Source organism: Semicossyphus pulcher, unplaced genomic scaffold, assembly GCF_022749685.1.
Source record: "Semicossyphus pulcher isolate SPU_LCO1_2020_fin unplaced genomic scaffold, fSemPul1.0.p SCAF_5, whole genome shotgun sequence".
NCBI lineage: Eukaryota > Metazoa > Chordata > Actinopteri > Labriformes > Labridae > Semicossyphus > Semicossyphus pulcher.
Window position 1 is genome coordinate 17,856,351 of NW_027211726.1, and position 19,152 is coordinate 17,875,502.

The window sequence follows — 19,152 nt, forward strand, 5'->3', positions numbered from 1 at the left end:
AGACAGAAAGGCAACAGGATTAGCAAGGCAGCTAACATGTGATTTATTGCTTTTATTTTTTTTTTTTTACACCTGAAATGTACCAGAAGCTGTAGAATTAGGTTTGGCTGTTCTTGGTGCTCAGTTTGCTGTGTCCACAAGGGGACAGCAGAGTCCTTTCTATTTATTTTACATGCAGTTTGGTAACACGTAAGGACAATCCTGTCTCTTCCACTTGCCTTGCTGAGTCTGTTATAGTCTTTGTTCGTTCCTCTCAGCTTTCTCCACGTTGAGAACAAAACACTGCACTCTTTGTTGCATTATCTATTTATTGAGGATTAGAAACATGAAAAACATACAAAAAAAGCCTGTGAAAACATGACATAATCTTACACACTGAGTAGCAAAAAATTTACATAAACCATTGATAAAACTAAGGCTAATGTGGTAAACCTCTATAAAACCTTTATCCTCAGCAGTCGCTGACGTTGGCACCGTGCTAGGAGAGTGTGTTCACTTGTTGGCTAGCGGTTCATTTTGTGCTTGTGTGAGCAGAAACCTGAGCTTTGAGAAGTTGTTATTTACAAGTGTGAATGTGTAATTTTTGACTACACAGTGTTTTATGTATGGGTTTTGGTGCACTCAGGTCTGAGTTTGAGAGAGGGTGGTGCAAAGTTGTCCCAGTTGTACTTTTCTGGCTCCATGGGCAAAGACAAGGTGAAGTCCTCCAGGTATAAATGTGGGGAGGATGGATGGATGGATGGATGGATACATGATCTACAAATCACTAATTAGAGTTAGAGCCATGATCGCTGGACAGATTAGATTATGACAGATGTTTGTGCGTTCGAACGTGTGGGTTCCAGGCTTGGTGAAGGCCCCGGTCAGGAGAGTGGAGGCAGGGAGCGGGTGCTGACCGGGCTGTACTTCACCTTGGACGGTGACGGAGGAGGCTGGGTGAGGTGAGGAGATGAGGGTGAGGGGCGGATGTGCGACATCTCTCTCCTAGCCTCCTCGTGCTCTGAGCTGGGAGGCTGTGACCGACCTCTGGGCCTGCGTAACTGAGGCGAGGAGGAGGGGTAGGTTGGCATGCATTTGTACTGAGAGGGCGAGTGGTGGGAGGATGGATGGCGGGTGGGGGAAGAATAGCACCCAGGCGCAGAGTGACGACTGGGTGATGGGTGGCGGCTGGGTGATTGGTGGCGGCTGGGTGATGGGTGGCGGCTGGGTGAGGGGTGACGGCAAGGCGAGGAATGTCTCCCAGATAAGGGTTCACGGGGACTGTGCTGGTGCTCTTTAGTGTGTCTGGGTGACTTTGGCACCTTTGGCGACTTGGGTGTCTTAGGCGTTCTGGGTGTTTTGGGTGATTTGGGTGATCTTGGGATGGGATGAGAGAAGTTTGGGTTTGAGCTGTGAGCAGGAGGAGCTTGGCCGGGAGAGGCGGCAGAGTCTCCATTGTTGTCTCCGACCTTGTAGAGGAAGACGTCATACTGGAGGGGCGGCCTGGTCTCTGGGTGGAGCTTGGCGTCTTTGGGGAGGAGCACTTCCAGGCCGATAGTGACTCCATCCTGATGTGGAAATATAGCAAGTGGAGAAGGATACAACAATGCAGGGACAGACACAGAGGAAAAAAAATGTGAAATGAAAATATGGATGAAGTATGAGACAATAGGCCGCTGGGCACAACATCTTCTACAATGTTTAAAAGGACCAGTGTGTAGGATTTAGTGGCATCTAGAGGTAGGTCGCAACTAACTGATAACTACTCCCCTCACTATCCCCATCCTTCCGCAACCTATGGTGGCCACAAAAGTTCAGAAAACTCCAAAATCCTGTATTTGATTTGTCCTTTCCAGGCTACTGTAGAATTTGGAAGTGTAACTTGGTAGGCTCCTTCTGTAGATCCATCCTTCCATTATCTATACCGCTTATCCTTTTTAGGGTTGCGGGGGGCTGCAGCCAATCCCAGCTGTCATTGGGCGAGAGGCGGGGTTACACCCTGTACTGATCACCCGTCAATCACAGGGCTGACACATAGAGACAGACAACCTTTCACGCTCACACCTTCAGACAATTTAGAGTCGCCAATGAACCTAACGAGCATGTCTTTGGACTGTGGGAGGAATATAATTGCACTCATGCTTAATCTTACACACTGGTCCTTTAAATCTTTTCATAGGCATGGCGGGGCTCTGATAACATGTCAGTGAACACAGCACCTTAGCTGCTAAATGCACCACTTTGATCATCAGCCAGTCACTATCTCTGGATGTCTGTCGTTTGTAGCTGAGCAGGTAGAGTACAGAGGGTTTATTTTAAAGCTTTTTCACTAAAAAACATTTACCTGCTATGACAGAGTAGCGAAATAGTGAAGCTCAATGAGCTGAAAAATTCAATAAAACTCAAGTTAACCTCAGGGGAGCTGCAGAAACAGGGGACAAATCTCTGTGTTCATCACTACAAACAACCACTTTCTCAACTTTACAAGAAGTCATATGATTCAGATTTATAAAAAATATTGGGTAAAGTAGCTTTAACTGTAGCTCTGAGGTTCTGATATTGGTTGAAAACTGCTCGTGATCAGTATTTAGCGCTTGCTAAAGGTGTAGGAATACTGTATTATACTTCCTTAAAGACGTATACAAAAGTCTGGGAAAGTGGCCTGTGATCTGTAAGCTCATTAAATAATCCATCCATGTATACACAACAGATGACAAGCACAAATGAAGAGAATTACACACAGAGAAATAGACCTTAAATAAATATATAGATAGATAAATATTCAATAATTTAACAAATAATTAGTGAAATTGGTTGTGAGTTCAAAGTGAAACGGTCATGGTCCACAATGTGAACACGTGAGTGTTACAGTAGAAATAAAGGTGAAGTTCGGTTTGTGTAACAAGTACTGACAGGAATATTACATTAAAGCTCATAACAGATATTTCAATATTAATAAAAACTGAAGGACAGGAGAGGTGGAGATAAATTAAAACACAGTTACTCTGGCGGCAGCCTCGGTTCATTTTGGAGAGCTGTCCGTGGTGCTGAATTGGCCCTCAGTCTCCTTTGTTTGTGTGGTGTAATCTGTGAGCAGCCTACTGTAGCACAAAAGCAGGGTCAGCCGTGCATTCGGTTATTATTAGCATGGGAGCGGTTTGGGCAGTAGTTAGCTTCATCATGAGCAGACATGCAGAGACAGAGAGCGCGAGCGAGTAAGAGAGAGAGAGAGAGAGAGAGAGAGGCTGGAGGGAAAGTAGAGCTTATAGCAACACGCAGGGACAAGCTGGGTAAAATTAAAAAGATTTATTCCAACAACTGTGAACTATAATCCTCCATGTATACCCAAAAAAGTACAAAAGAACCTCAAGTACATTAAAGTATTATAAATCACATTGAAAACCAAGACACAGCGTGTGTTATATATATGTATATAGATTCAAATATCAACTCCAAGCAATTACTTTGACCTCATGTAATCTAGACATATCCACTTATTAGCAAACATGAATATTTCGCAAATACAGATTCACTTGATTTCCACGTACTTCTTTTGCAAATTTTCAGACACTTTTTTTCGTCGATAACACCAATGCATGCGAGCAGAGAGAGAGACAGTAAGGCGGGGCAGGCAGAGGTGAAGGGGGCGGGGTTTGGGGGGAAACAGGAGAGGAGACGATGAAGGAGCGAGAGTTCATTGGCCAGAGACCAAGGCAGGGCATCAGTAGAGAGGAAGGTCAGTCATTAGTTTGTCCAAGCCAGAGATTTTAGTCCAGCAGAAGAGGAGGGTGGAGGGAAGAAGGGAGGCAGCGGCGCCACTATATGATCAGCATTGGCATGGCGGCCTTGTAAACACGACTATTGTGCTTCTCAATGTGTCCTTAAATTCATCTTGTGCTTAATTTTGACATTAGGGCCTGATCGGCGTGTTTAAAACACACATTATGCACTTTCCAAGGTGTAAACAATGTTAGCCTGTCGTAATTTGCTGTTGTTAGTGTGTGCATCTAATATGTTGGTCTCCCCGCTGCACACTTTGCCAGGCGGTGATATTATACCAGGTTGTTCTGGAGCGCGTTTACCTCAGCGTTCTCCTCTGTGTTGTTGGGAGTGTGGGCGACAGAGGTGGGGCGGTTGTTCTCGTGTTTGGGGGAGTGGGAGTTGAGGATGTTCATGGAGCCCTCTTCCTTGGCTTGTGGGGACTTGGCGGGGTCCTCCTGCTTGTGGGGGTCATCCTGCGGGGGAGATTTTTGGGACTTTTATTAACATACAAATACACCTCATTATACACACAGACAGAGGACACAGTTATTTGGATGCTTTGCAAACCTTTGAGTCTTTGGGTGTGTGTGGACGTATATAGAGCTTTCTTGTATTGCCTAAGTCATATTCCAAACACTTGTGACTGTTTAAAGGTGAACGTAAACTAAAATATAATGTCTAAACTCTCTTCGCAATGCTACAAATAATCATTCGATTTAGACTAGTACAGGTCACTGTATAGGCTGGACCTTATCTCAGCTAATCGCGCCTCAGCGTTTAAGAAAATACCAACCGGACCTCTGACATTTACAAAACTGCATTGCAGACCGTGTGTCCGCAGGGGCTTTTTAGCCTCCCGACCTGACATTTAGAGCATCCGAGAGTCTCTGTCACTCATCTACAACCACTGCACGGAAATGCCAGCAGAGCTCTGAGAGCATCTGCTTGTAAAGACAAGTCATAATGCGTTCACTCGATTTATCCCAGCAAAGTAAGGGGTAATGGAGTGAAAATGAATGTGTTAAAAATCCATCAGTGTGTGCTTTGTGTTTGCAAGCGTGCGTGTGTGTGTGTTTGTGTTAAATGCAGGAAATGAATGCAGTCATCAGTGAGAGGAGCTGTGTTTGTATGATGACAAAACTATTGGGTCCGGGGACATCTGCATGTGCCATCGATTGATTGGCACAGACATATGAAGGTCATGGGCTCAGCGGGCTGTAAGTAGGGCGCCATCGATCAGTCACTCTGGCTACTGTTGGACAAAACTTGCTAAGCGGCCTTTAGCAGCAGAAACAACAAGATCAAAAAGTCACGTGAGCAAAGTGGCTTTGTTCTTTTGATCTCATCGACTTTGTAATCTCTGTTTACATCTTCCTCATTAACAAGATTCAACATCATTTACCAAGATTAGAATTTAAACCAGGCATCAGTGACCTTATATGTTGGTTTAAAAACGCAGTAGGGGTGTATGATTGATGGATACCAGACATGGGCACACATAAATCTGCCTGTGAACACCAACCCCCCCGACACATACAGACAGATAAAAAATAATGCATACACATTTATATTCAAGGACACACACACATGCTGCTACACAATGAAATCCACTTCATAGAGGCGCTACATGCACAGCCTTCTGGAGGGTAGAAAATGGGAAACCTGGACCCTAAAATGGCTGTCTAAGCTTTATTGGCACAAGCAGTTAAAACAAAATGGAGGACCAGTTCCTTATTTAGCTTTTCAGGAAGCTGCAGAGGCACAGGTAAGAGAGGCAGCAACTGTGGGAACTTACAGCAGAGACTACATAACACCCGCGGACAACTGGCTGCAGGAAGCCCGGCGGGAGGCGATTAATCATTTCACCTACAGTGTTTAAGGAGTAGAGGTTTGCAGCAGAAAGTAGAGCCAAACTCTGGCATCTAGCGGTTGCATAGGGTGCGTTCAAAGCAAAGCCAGGGAGGGGAACTGCTGCAGACGATGTGGGCGTTTAACACTCTGCTTACCTGGAAGTGGTTATAAGGGTTTCTGGGTTTATAGTCCCAGTTATAGCCGGCTGCTGATGGCCTCTGAGGGGATGGTTGTGTGTGAAAAGCGTTAAACACACACATAGTGTACATTCAAAAATTTAGTCGACAATCACAATGAGAAGTTACTACTTTCACAGGGAAACAGGGGGGATTAGATGCCAAAATAAAATCACCGTATGTGCAGGCAGAGAGAAAGCATAGGAGTGGACATAGTGAATGAAAAAGGGACAAAAGATAGAGGTAAATGAAGCTGTACATGCAAGTGAGACGACAGAGTCAGACGAAGAAGACGAACGGGAGGAGAGAAAAAAGAGAATAAACACGAGGAGAGCTGGGGCGTACCTGACAGATAATGTTGTCATAGTACGCCAGGTTGTGTGTGTGAGCTTGAGGGGCGGGCGGAGGGGTGTCGCACAGTTTCCTTACGTTTGGCTGCGAGCCGTCGGCTGTTGTGGAAACGGAGAGGCCGTCCGTCTGTGGCTCGGTGCTCTGTGGGCGGAATTTACTGCAAGAGTGCAAAGGCAGAGAGAGATGTGTCATAAATATTTGTCCCTGTGTTTATTTAGCGTTCTGCGCCGTTCAGGATCTGTGTGTTTGCGCTGTTGCCTCGCACAGCGTGAAACTTGGGTTAATTCCTCTGGTAGACACATATCACACTGAAAAATTCATCATGGCAGTCTAAGAACGTAAATTATTGAGTAGATACTAAAAGGATTTAGATCAACTCTAAAGGCCGGCTTTAGAGCTGGCGAGTATAAATCAAATTGGATTTGATTAAATAGATTTCCCACTGTTCACTGCTTGTTCCACATTCATCTTTATCTCTCTTTAGCTCCCCTCTCTCTCTAATTCTCATGCTGTTTCTATGATCTATTAATAATCTGTATTGAACATGCTCTATCAGTCATGTGGTTGTAGAGAGTCTTCCAGGAATTAGGCTGACACAGATATAGCCCCCTTCCTTAGCACCTACACAGTCATGTAATTCACAATGCATATTTTTACACTCTCACCTCCCAGTAACACACACACACACACACACACCTGCGTTTGCGAAGGCGCTTGTTCTCGTTCTTGAGGCGGTGCAGCCTCTTGGCAAAGAATACAATGATCATGAAGAGGAGGATGAGCACCACAGAGGACACGCCCACCACCACACAGAGCACCTGGAACTCCGTGACCATCCAATCGCAGCGGGTGCCTTTGTTCCAGATGTAGTCCTGCACGTTGCACCTGAAAAAAGTGGCGACATTTTGAGCGTGTTCATTTTGTGGCCAGAAAAACACACCTGCTGCATACAAAAGACCAGGAAGATTAATAATAGAGTATACCCACTGCACTAGTGTGTTTACCATATGTATAGCTAAAGCATGTAAGCCACGGCAGAGGGTGTAAAATGGTCCTCAGAGCTGATGACATGTGTCCCGAGGTCTGCCCAGCAAAGCGGGGATTCGGCCTGCAGCCCAGCTCTTAATGAGATCAAAGGATCAGGATACGTGCGTGCATACATGTGTGTGTGTGTGTGTGTCTTTTCCATATTCTTGTCTTTTACTGTGCAATCGCATGCAAGTTTTTGAGCATGTGTTGGAATTACGCCTGCGTGACTCAGTGTGAGTATGTGTGTGCTGTTACTCTGCAGGTATGGTGACACGAGCAACAGTTTACCTCCAAGCATACAGCGAGGCCACAGGAGAGGACAGATGGTGCTATCAAGGCGTGGTGCATGTGAATGTGTGCGTACACGCACAAGGAGTGTGTGTTTGTTTATAAGTGTGTCCCTCTCTGACCTTATGGCATTGTCATCTTCCTGGTACTTTCTATGTGTGTGACTACATCAGCTGTCACCACACACTCTTGCCGCCCCCCCCGCTTCCAAAACTGAGCTAATCCTTTGGCGACCCTGCTGTGATCTTGACGAACCCTCATGACACATTAAGCCAGACCTTCTATCTCAATGCGTGTGTGTGCGTGAGTGTGAATGCTTCTCTGAAGTGTCCTAAATCTTTTCCTTTGTGCCGGAGAGGGAACATATTGGGAATCGTCCCAACCAGATAATTAAAAAGGGGAATGTATTAGCGCCTAACAACCCCCCCAAAACACCCCTGCTGCCACATACTGTATGAGCATATGGATGTGTACCAGTTTCCCCTAAAAGGTCACTTCCTGTCTATAATTGCTAAAAAAACTGACATAACCTAAGTTTTTTTCACGAAACATGATTAAAAGAGGAAGACAGTGCACTTACAATTTACCTAAGGATAGCAAATAAGCTATAAGCTAATAAGCTAATTTTTCTCACCTGCAGAAGGCTCCCATCCCTGCCACAACGGTGCACACTCCTCCATTGAAGCAGAAATTGGGTTCAACGTCACACTGAGACACACACACACCAGGCCCAGAGCGCACAAAGCCCAGTCTGCAGCCGTCAGCCCCTATGGCGCCAGCTAAATTTAACCCATCAACCTTGCCCAGCCCTGGCCTGGGAGTATCCGGTAAGGGGGGCCTGCTTTCTACTTTAGGCCTCACGTTAGGCCTCACGTTGTCAGGAACAGCGGGAGCACCTGCCAGGAGCGGGTTCTCGTCCTCCATGTCAGCCGGGGGTGAGGGGGTGAGTTCCGGTTCTGGGGTCGCATCTAACGCAGAGAGGTCATCATCAGGGGAAAGGTAGTCGTAAAAGTCAGAAAGCGTCCATGCAGTGGGGTCTCCCCCTTTTTGCTTCTGGGGTTTTGGGACTTTGGCCCAATCCAGAGCACCATCAGAGGGCACAACATCCGGCGCAGGGCTGTGAAACTCCACGGTGATGACGTCATCAGACATGGGGTTTCCCGGCTGGTCCGGACCCGCCCCTCCAGCTGTTAGCTCCTCCCCCGCAGGTGTGTCCTCCTCTACGAAGTCTAAGTGGCCGTGTTTCTGAGAATGATGGCGTTTGGTGGAGCTGAGCGGGAGTGTAGCTCCGAGCGAGAGCCCTGCTCCAATCAGGTGGTCCCTCTCTGCTGAGTCATCGCTGAGCACCATCCTGGTATTCAAGGCCTCCTTGTTGACAGATGATTGGTTGTGGTGATGATGGTGCTTGGCAAGTGAATGCCTCCCTGTTAGTCGGACACAAAAAAAAGCATTAAAGGAGCAACATAGCAATCTTTTGTCATAAAGTTAGGAGATCTGTAAGATTTGTCATGGGTCAAGCTCCAAAAGCGTTTCCCATAGTTCCAACTTGATTGCCTCTAATGAACAGTTACCATTTGTATAGTTAAAGTTAAGTGAAAGCTAATTTTAGCAAGCTCCTGTTTGGTCACAGAGTAAAACCCATAGCTCTGTCAGCTGATTTCAGCCAAACAGCCAACACCCACTGGGTTCTTGTCTGACTTTTTGCCGAGGATGCGGACACAGTTCTCCCTTTGGTTTAACAGGGAATGGATGGCTCGTAGCAATGGCCCCGGAACCCCATTTTCCCTCAATACCACTCCAGGACCCCCGGGGGAACGTGATCACAGGTCATGATCCAAAGCCTTCAGCATCTCAGGATGAATCTCATCTACACCTGGCTCCTTGCCACTGAGGTAATTCTTGACTAACTCAGTGATATCCCCTAAGTCTTTGAACTTCTGACTGCTTATCAGAGGATATATTGGTTGGGTTCAGGAGTTCCTCAAGGGGTTCTTTCCACCGCTCAACAATATCCCCAGTCTGTGTCAGCAGTTCTCCACCCCTGCTAAAAACAGCTTCAGCCAAGCCCTGAGCCTTACACGATAGCCCCCCCGAACTCCTCCCACAACGAGGGTTTTTGCTTCTGAAGCAATAGCCCTACTAGTCCCATGGTACCTGTCATCAGGGCTTCCTTCACCGCTCAGTGAAGGAATGAGAAATTCTTCTTAAGGTTGGGGTCTAAGACCTTGCGTTCATTGGCCTCTGCCAGTTCATCCCCACTACACATTTAGGTTTCTCAGATCTGTCTGGCAGCTTTCTGATCACACTCAGCAGTTCTGCTCCTTTCTTTACCTGAGTGTCAAAGACAAATGACCACAGACCTAATGATACAACAACAAAGTAGATCATCCATCTTTGGCTTGGGGTGCGCTCAACAAGGTCCACTTAGTAATTGCCTTATGCTTAAACATGGTGTTTGTTACAACCAATCCATCACTAGATGGCCCAATAACAAAACACCACAATCTGAACCAGATCGGGCAGGCCATTCCTCCCAATCACCCTGCTCCAGGTGTCTGTAACCTTGCCCAGGTAGGTGTTAAAGATCCCCCAGCAGAACTTTCGAGTCGCTAGACAGAACCCTTTCCAGGACTCCGCCCAGAGAGGCTGCAAGCTCTGAACTTATATTTGGTGCTGACGCACAAACTACAGTCAGTGCCTTCCACTCTTCAACTTGCATTCACAAGGAGGTGACCCTCTTATTCCTTTGAGAAAACTCTAACACAACAGTGCTTAACCGGGGGCTTGAGAGTATCCCAACAACCACCAGGCGCCTCTCACCCTGGGCAACTCTGAGTTAGGAGTCTAGCACCTTGCTGTATGTGGAAATTAGCCAAACTATATCTTGCTGGTAAGGCTCCACATCCCACACTAGCTCCTAACATCCTTGGTGACAGTCTACATTCCTAGAGCTAGTCTGCAATGCTTGGGATCAGCACGCCTGCTGCCTCGCTTTTGCCTGCTGCCCCGCTTGCGCACCTGACCCGCATGCCTGTCCCTGAGGGTGGTGGGCCCGCAGGGTGGTAGATCCATGTAGCGCTTTCAGTTGCGCCCCATGGATGAAAGCCCAGCCACCAGATGCTCACTGGCGAGCTTTACCCCAGATCTTGCTCCAAGAGTTAGCCTCAGTCTTCCCGTTCCAGGCGAGGTGACTATGCTTCTTTTTGGCAGATTCATAGGGATTAATCATTGGGGAGTTGACATCCCCGGAGTTATTTTCTCTGACTTGACAAAGCTCCTCCAGAGTCGCTGGAGACATTATACAGCTGTTTTCAAAGGCTTAGCAGCACTCTCCATGACCAGTAAACAGACTCTAATATGTAACATCGATTGATCCAGTGACATAATCTTATTGTCAACACTACATCAAGGACAGAGCACAATGGGATTTTGTCAGTTATATTCTTGTCAAACATAGATGAAAAAATGATAAACAAAGACTTGTATACACACATATAACATTTTTCTTTTGTGGATTGAAGCTTATCCCAATGTACCGGCTCTGTTTGTTTGATAAAGACTGTGGCCCAAGGATGAGATGTGAAAAATTTAAATGCTCCCTATAGTATTCTGCAGAGATGCCTTAGGCTGTACAGGCTTGTTTTCACTGAGAATACTGTTATGTCAACATGAATTCAGCTGAATTTGACAAACGGTACAATAAAAACACGTACAACCTGTTTTTCTTAGAGTTGATTTGGGGACAAGTTTGGCTCAGCAAAAAAAAACAACTTAGCACCTAGCAAAAAAAATATTTGCCAAGTATGTGTACAGATACAAGGAATTTGTCTCCAGTCTATTCATGGTTAAACACAAAGTGATTAATTATCAAAGAAATCACAACGAGAGCTGAAGACTGCCGTGTAATCAGACCGTGGAGATGTAGGATTAGGCACATTGACTGATTGACTAATGTGCTCTAGTGACCAAGACTGGGTGAGGATTAGATTCGGATTTAGAGCTATAGGTTAGAGACTGGCCGGTCAGGCACTTCTCCTGTTCTTTGCAAGCTCTAGAAAGTCACGGAGGCAGAGAAAGAAACAGAAAAGAGAGAGCAGAGAGAGGTACGGACTGACCTGAACTCCTTATCCTTTGAATCAATGAGCAAGTCATTTCAAACTCACTCAGTGCAGCCAGAAGTTGTTCAAACCCACAGAACTCTTTTAAAATCAGGTGGAGATCCTTAAGTTTCCAAAAATACTAAACCTTTGTGGCTAAATTCTGGGGAAATATGTAAAATAAAATTATGCTTAAGGCATGAAGAAGATTTTAACTTGATCTAACACTACAGTATTAAAAACATAAATGATTGGGTTTGTAGATTTAACACAAAGCAAACATCATATGATATTGATGAGGAGATGCAAACAGATACAAATTATATTATTCACTATTCGATATGTGACAGTGTGGATTAATCTATTAACTTATAAGTAGTACATTTGGGAAAGTATTTATTTTATTGCTGAAAGTTATAAGAGAAGATAAACACCACTGTATGCTAAATGGAAAGATACAGCAAGCAGCTGGTTAGCTTAACTTAGCACAAAGACAGGGACAAATAGCTTACCTTGCTATGTCCAAAGCTAACAAAATCCACCTTTTAGCACCTGTAATGGACATTTCTGAGCTTAGGTGCTGGTGAGAGGGTTTAGTTACCTTTGGACAGAGCCATCTGGCTATTCTTACTGTTTTAAGCTAAGCTATGCTAACTGTCTGCCAGCAGTAGAGTGGCATCAATTTTCTACATTAACTCTACAAGAAAATGTTTATTTTCCAAAATGTCCCCTAAGGGGCCAAGGAGGACAGAAAAAAAGAAAGAATAAATGAATGAAGAAGGAATGAACCTGCTGGGTTTATTCACTGTCTTGCTGAGAGTTAGCCTAGATGAGAAGATTGATACCGCTGTATGCTAATTGTGACAAGCAGCTGGTTAGCTAAGTTTACACACAGACTGGAAAGAGGAAGAAACAGCTTACCTTGCTCCAACCAAAGATAACATGATTTACTAATTAGCACCTCTAAAGAAAATTTGTGAGCTTAAGAGGTGTTGGTAAGAGTGTTTTGTTACCTTTGGACCGATGTTGCGGTTCCAAATGTTTTTGCTAAACTGTGCTAACTGGCTCCTGGCAGTATTGTTAGCATACACAGAGTGGAGTGTTAACTATTTTGAGATCTAACTTGGCATGAAAATGTTTGTATATCCCAAAAGGTCAGATTATGTAGAGAAAGAAAGAAAGAAAGAAATACCGAGCCTGCTGTTGCATACTTTTGGGAACATTTTTCCTGCACTTGAGGTAATGTTCCCACAGTTTACTGAATTTCAAGGACCTATTTCCACACTTTCCACTGACAAAATACTTGGCTGGACGGCCTCTCTCCCACTGCCTCCTTCAAATCGCTGTGTCCAATGAGATCACTGCGTTCAGTGTCTGGCACTTCCATTCAGGGCTAATACTAAAACCATCTGAACGTGCCTCGAGTCACGAAGACTAGTGGTGGCAGAGGAACCATGAGATCCACCTCACACACACACTCACAGAGAAAGACACACACACACACACTGCAGTTGCCATGGTGAGATGTAAAGAGGTGCCATGTTGAAAGGAGGACTGGGGCGAGGGAGTTGCAGTGGAAACAGAGAATCCAGTGTTTTGCTCCTTCGCTCTCTTGTTTTTCAATCAATCAGCCTGCCAGTCAGTGAGTGTTGATATGCCAACTCCATCTCTGGGAAAACTGTGGCGGAGCGAACTTGAACGCTTCACAGTTTGAGAAAGCGATAGACATGCCCCAACAAGTTTAAACTGATTGCAGCCGATTCAAATTTTATTTAAAAGGTTCAATCTGCCAATTTGTTCCCTGTCGAGATTTAGATGCAGCTTCCTGCTAGCAGCCGGCAGTCTCACACCGATTACGAGAGCAAAAGGGGAACATGAAGAGGTTACAAGAGCAAGACGAGCAATTTAAATGCACGAGCCCCTTCTCAGCAATTTGACATCCCTTTTAGAAATGGCGTGATTTACACCTTAAACTGCTGTGTAGCTCCTCACCTCTGGCATCACGCTGAGACCGTCACGAATAGGTCGCTGTGATTGGCTCGAGCACAGAATCCCAGCAGCCTTGTAATTACCCACATTCACAAGGCTCATTTTGTTTATTCAACCCAATCTGCCACACCCACCTTTTTTTTCCTCTGTCCAGTTTTGTTGTTCAAATCTATAAATAGTCATATACCTCCACCTGCGTGTGCACGAGTGTGAATAAAGGGAGCAGGTGATACTGATGATCTGATCTATTGTGACATATCAGGAGATTTCTGGGGCTACAGGGCAGATGGACCTCACAGTATGCATACACAGCGCACACACAAACACGCGCTCACACTGTGGAGCACCTGGGAGTCTGGATTTGATCCATGTTGCTTTACATGGCTACATCAAGGAAGCAATGTTTATAGATTTAGTGCCCGTGGATTGATTTGTTGGCTTTACACAGAGCTGAAATGATTGAACTTATGATTCTGGGCTATATTTAACAAATACAAAAATACCTGATTCCACAAACAAGTACTTTAAAGATGTCATCTTTGGCTTGAGGAAATTATGATTGGCAGCTTCCCCTGTTTACTGGCATCAGGCCAAACAATGTATCAATAGCCTAAATAACTGGGAAACGGATCAATAATGAAAACAATTTGCAGTTTATCTGATCATTTAATATCACAGACCTGGAAGCTAAACTCTGTGCCTCAGTTGCAGTATTAAATTTGGCTTGCCTGAGTAATGAGGTAATCATTGGATTGTGATTCATCGTTCGCCTTTATTGGAACATTAAAGCAATATTCCGGCAGTACTTCCGCTGTCTGTGCTGGTTTTCCATTTAATCTCCTTTCCCATGACCGATTTAATGTTGGAAAAATACACATTTTCAATTTTTTCTCCACATTTCTAGTGAAATTAATGAAGATTCACCTACATTGCTCTAAGTGAAATCGGAAGCAATGCACGTGCTCCCTGGGGTTTACAGTGTGAGAGACAGGACATCAGGCTCATAGCCTATTTACCGGTCAATATGTCACTGTGTTAACGCCTGGTTACACATTGAGGGCGCGAGATGCGCCGAGAAGGGGTGGGGGGCGGTTAAAAAACAGTGGCGGCGCGTGCCCACGTGAACCCCGGCGACCCTCTGCGTGCACGAGCCACCCTGTTGCTGGGCAGCGGCGGCAGCGCTCATTTCTACATTTCAAAGGTTTCCCACATTTTCACTATTCCCAGCGCTCGCGCGAGCATGTAGAGTGAGGCTGTGTTAAATGTTCCCACGCTGCTTGTCTTAAGGGATGGACAGTAAATGAGAGGGCTAAAGGAGGGAGAGGTGTGTTGTCTCGGGCATCCCCCTGAATGTCTGGAGGAATTCAATCCTTTCAGCGCCGTGAATAGGCCTCCTGTAGCCCGGCCACGGTGCACCTAATCCCGCCTTTGTCTGGGCCACGCACCGCGGTGGCGAGACGCAGCTGCAGTATTTAACTGTCATATGTCTGTTTCTCTCTCTTACACCCACGGGCCTGTCTTTCATCCTTATACACATGCACAGTGTTTAAGCTTATTATATTTAAAAGAAGTCAGCTCATTTTGTGTTAAATAGATACAGGAAGGAGACTCTGAATGCACATGAAATTGGGCAAATCCTGGCTTCAGTTCACGTGTCATTCATGATCAATGGCTGTCAGCAAGAGGGACAGAAAATATCAGATCATGCACTTGGATTTGTCAGCACAGCCACGTAGTTGATTGACAGTCTTCAGAATCTAACTTTATTTATAGATATGATCTCAACGATATTTTATGCCGAAACACAATTGATTATCAATGCTTTAAATAAATGAGTCCATGCAAATCAGACGAACATTAGCAGAGTCGGTGCAGGTTACTGTCAGTCGGCGTAAAGACTCTCAGTGGTGACAGATTAGTGCACAACCATCACTGCCCACATTTTAAATGGCAGTTGCAGCTCCATAGCCTACCGCATATTGCATTTGTCATTTTCCATATCATACACCAATGCAGGTGTGATTTCTTTCACGCACGTGCGCGCATTCTTGCACAAACACACGCACACACACACACACACACTCTCTCTTGCACAGGGTGGGACTGTAATAGTGCATTGGGCTTACCGTGTGCGTTCAGGGGGACGATGACCAGTGAGATGGTCAGTAGCACCTGCCAGGTCCCCAAACGGCCGTCAGCGCGCGCCATAGTGTGAGCCTGTCCCTGTGAAACACTGGTGCAAACGGTGAACTATGATTCCTCGGTGTATACCGGTCAGATTGTGTGGCCGTACGTTAATCCTCACAGCAGATCCTCCAAAGTTCAGATCTCGCCGGTTTTCTCCATGTCGCCGTTATCCTCCCTCGCAGCTGCTGTGTGTGTCTGAACCGTTTAACAGCTTTGGTTCGGGTCCATTGTACCGAGCAGTTCGCCTTTCCCTCCACACCTTTTAGCGCGCGCGTGTCCCTCTGCGCTTTGGGGTCCGTCGACCGGCAGCACCAGCAGCACCGCGAGGGGCTGTAGTAGTAGTGCGCGCGACCTGCGGAGGGTTCTGCAGACGAGATTTTAATGAGCCGGGTTCAATGCTGCCTGCCTTCATGCATGAGGTCCGTTAAGCTTTTCCCTCTAGAAAGGAGCGGCAAAGCACGGCACGGCGCGCGCGCACGGTGCGTTTGAGTGTCAAAGTGGCAGCACACACACGCACACACAGACACACAGTGGAGTCCAGCCTGAGCTTAAAGCTGCTGTAGAATGAGGCTGAGAGAGGGATTTAAACAGCGTCTGTTGTCACTAGAAGTCAATATGCTCCATTTTACATCGAAGCCAATGTGTGTGAGCAGCCTCTCTCTCTCTCTCTCTCTCTCTCTCTGTCACTTTGGGGGGTGTTTATATGTCAGTGGGTTATTTGGGTGCACGTGCCTTTAGCCAACACAGAGAGGTGTGTGTGAGTGTGTGTGTGTGCGTGTGGGTTTGCACGGGCGAGTAATCCTCTTACTGTTATATTGTGATATAGGCTCCAGACAATAGCATCTGCTGCGTGATCTGCCACCCTCCCAACCCACACACCACCACACACACACACACATTTTCCTGACCAGTGCATAGACCCCCACCACCACTGAATACACTCTCTTCCGAAGTGTAATTTCCATTATTTTACCCTCGGCACACACATTACTATTCCACCAATAGATTTGCGCTCTATCTCCCTAAATCCCATAATAGAATTTCTTCCAAACATGTATGTAATCACCGCTCTGTGATACTAATCCATTTTCCTCTTTCTCTGTCTCCTTTACAGTCACACACATCAAATAAAATGGCCCACAGAGCACCCACTCTGCTCTTAAATTGGATTACATCAAATACATTATGGAATAATTTAGAGCACATGCTCTGTTCCTAGAGAGAAAAAATGTCAGTCATTGCTCAATGAATCAGGAGTGAATGGATCCAAACCCCTGCTGTGTGCAGCTTCCCGCTGTCTCCCTTTCGATAATACTAAAAACCACCATACCTAAACTGAATCCATAACTCATATCTCTGCTCTCAGCGACGAGAGAGTGGGTTTGTGTGTGAGAAGGAAGAGGAAGATAGAGGAAGAGACAGCCATAAGAGAGGAAGAGAGGGAGAGTGTGATAGGAGAGGATGGACGGACAGCGTTGAAGAGATGTAGCTGCAGAGTGGTGGAGAAGGAACAACAGAAAAATGTTCACTGATGCTCTGCCAAACAGAGCAGAACGAAATTGCTTCCGCACCCGCCTCCCCACCCCACACACACACACGCACGCACACGCACAAACACATATCTGCTTTAATAAATACACACAGACATACATCCCATCTTTAAAACTCTTCCTATAGCGATTGAATTATTTCCAGTGCTCTGCTCTCTGCAGGCAGGATGGGTCAGCTATGTGCAGGAGGAACAGATGGACCTCAATGGGAACCAGAATGGAAGAATAGCACACCTTAATCAACGCCAAGCCCTATGCATGTGTGTGTGTGTGCATGTTGTGCTCAGGCCCCGTTGGTTTTTCCATCCTGTCCCTGTGTTAAACAGTGAGGGGTGGACAGGATGTCCAACTCACCTACCGTGTGTTCGCTGTGTGTGTCAGTGTCACAGTGTGTCCAATGTCGCAGCATCATCTCTAAGGTGGAGAAGAGTCTGCTTATGAAACATCTACATCCATAAAACATACAATATCTGTGGATATGATGAGCAGGTAGCCGTGTGAGGTCTTCTCAGAGCAGCAGAGTCTCTTTTCAGCACATAAGACGTAAAGACGGGGGTCATTGGCATGTGAGCCCCATTCAAGAGCCTCTGAAGGCTGTTGATGTTCTGTCAAGTTAATATAGACCAAGAGTAACTATGTAACAGGGGTGTCACCAGCCCCGCCAATAAGGCCACAATCAACACTGCAGTAACATTAGTTCTCCTTAGTTAACCTAAATGATGGGCTGCTAATGCTCTCCGTGCACAAGCACAATCCAACATTAATAAAGCCTGGTTAGAGTGACTGTGAGTGTTAATTCAAGCATGCGTAGCTTTCTCCAGCTGCATCGATGGGATATCACCTGAAGACTATTTCTTGTTTTGCCCGCTACATGTGTCCTTTCCCTACCCACATGGAAGGTAGGACCCTATTGTCAAGGGCTGACCTGTGTGGCAGGCAAAATGGCAACAAGAAACAGGCAGGCAGAAAAGGTCCAGGAATGGAGTACAACAAAAATCCAATAGGTCAAACACAAAGATATATATAAATAAAGCAGAGTAAAGACGCAGAGTAACTAACTCATTAAACCCTTAATCGTATTCTCTTAATGTCCTAATTTTGCCTGCCTGGTTTAACGTGTATGCATAGTGTTAAAGGTTGGGTGAAACAATATATAAATACTGTAAACTGACCAGACGCTTATTCTGAGTTGAAGGGAGCATTTGCTGCCACTAGGTGGTGACAACGACCACGAACGCCTCTCTCCTTTCCTTCTATACCAGTGAAGGTTATCACACATCTGTGTCATTTTTAACAGCGAATTCGTTCATTTAACGTAATGATGACGCAATTACGTTTTCTAGTAGCCTCAGAAGTCCTGAAAAAGTGCATTTTGTAGGACACGGCGCTGTTTTTATAGATCAATATAATCCTAGTTCACTTAACTTAACAATATCAGTTAATAAATTGATTCAAGATGATTATTTTCTGTCTCGAATGAGTGAAAAATGAAACGCACTGATAAGCACAAAAGTGAAACTGAAAGCAAAAATTTAAATTAAATCTGCACGACACAGCTGTTCACAGAATACAGTTAAAACAGGCTTACAAGGATGGCGCTGACTCTTTAAGTAAATTTACTTTCAACTATAGATAATATAGTTATGTTTAAAGGCCTATATGAGGTTAGAATGATAAAGTGGCGAAGAGCTTACTCTTTTAGAAACATTAAATGTATTGTGAGGAGTTTTTACCAGGTTATGAAACAGTCTAATTTTAAAGCTGACTCCTCTATATGACATTAAAAAGCAACATTTTCTCAGGGAGTGTTTAGCAGTGAATAGCCTACTACACGCAGATGCCGCAGGGTGGGACCAGCAAAGAGATAAAAACAAGAAAACAAGAAAGCTAAAT

The 19,152-nt window shown here is 45.4% G+C and overlaps 1 protein-coding gene across 2 annotated transcripts; it reads right to left on the minus strand.

The window, feature by feature from the left end:
- Positions 1 to 296: 296 nt before the first annotated feature.
- On the minus strand, positions 297 to 16,234 carry cspg5b (chondroitin sulfate proteoglycan 5b). Of its 2 annotated transcripts, none has more exons than XM_069681694.1 (6): positions 15,649 to 16,234; positions 8,071 to 8,860; positions 6,816 to 7,004; positions 6,198 to 6,276; positions 4,062 to 4,214; positions 297 to 1,547 (listed from the first exon to the last, which is right to left on the minus strand). In XM_069681694.1, the coding sequence occupies exons 1-6, from the start codon at positions 15,728 to 15,730 to the stop codon at positions 864 to 866; spliced, it is 1,977 nt and encodes a 658-aa protein (XP_069537795.1). In that variant the 5' UTR covers positions 15,731 to 16,234; the 3' UTR covers positions 297 to 863. The 2 variants fall into 2 exon arrangements, with proteins under 2 accessions (XP_069537795.1, XP_069537794.1); XM_069681693.1 differs by having other exon boundaries at positions 6,114 to 6,276; positions 15,649 to 16,232.
- Between the last annotated feature and the right edge of the window lie 2,918 nt (positions 16,235 to 19,152).

What these genes read in the sequence shown, in the direction of transcription:
- cspg5b (XM_069681693.1), bottom strand. Translation starts at nt 15,730, where the DNA reads ATGGCGCGCGCTGACGGCCGTTTGGGGACCTGGCAGGTGCTACTGACC. An exon ending in AAGCGCCTTCGCAAACGCAG is followed by an intron (nt 6,277 to 6,815) that starts GTGTGTGTGTGT and finishes GCACTCTTGCAG; the next exon opens with TAAATTCCGCCCACAGAGCA. An exon ending in ATGACAACATTATCTGTCAG is followed by an intron (nt 4,215 to 6,113) that starts GTACGCCCCAGC and finishes TCTCCCCCGCAG; the next exon opens with GATGACCCCCACAAGCAGGA.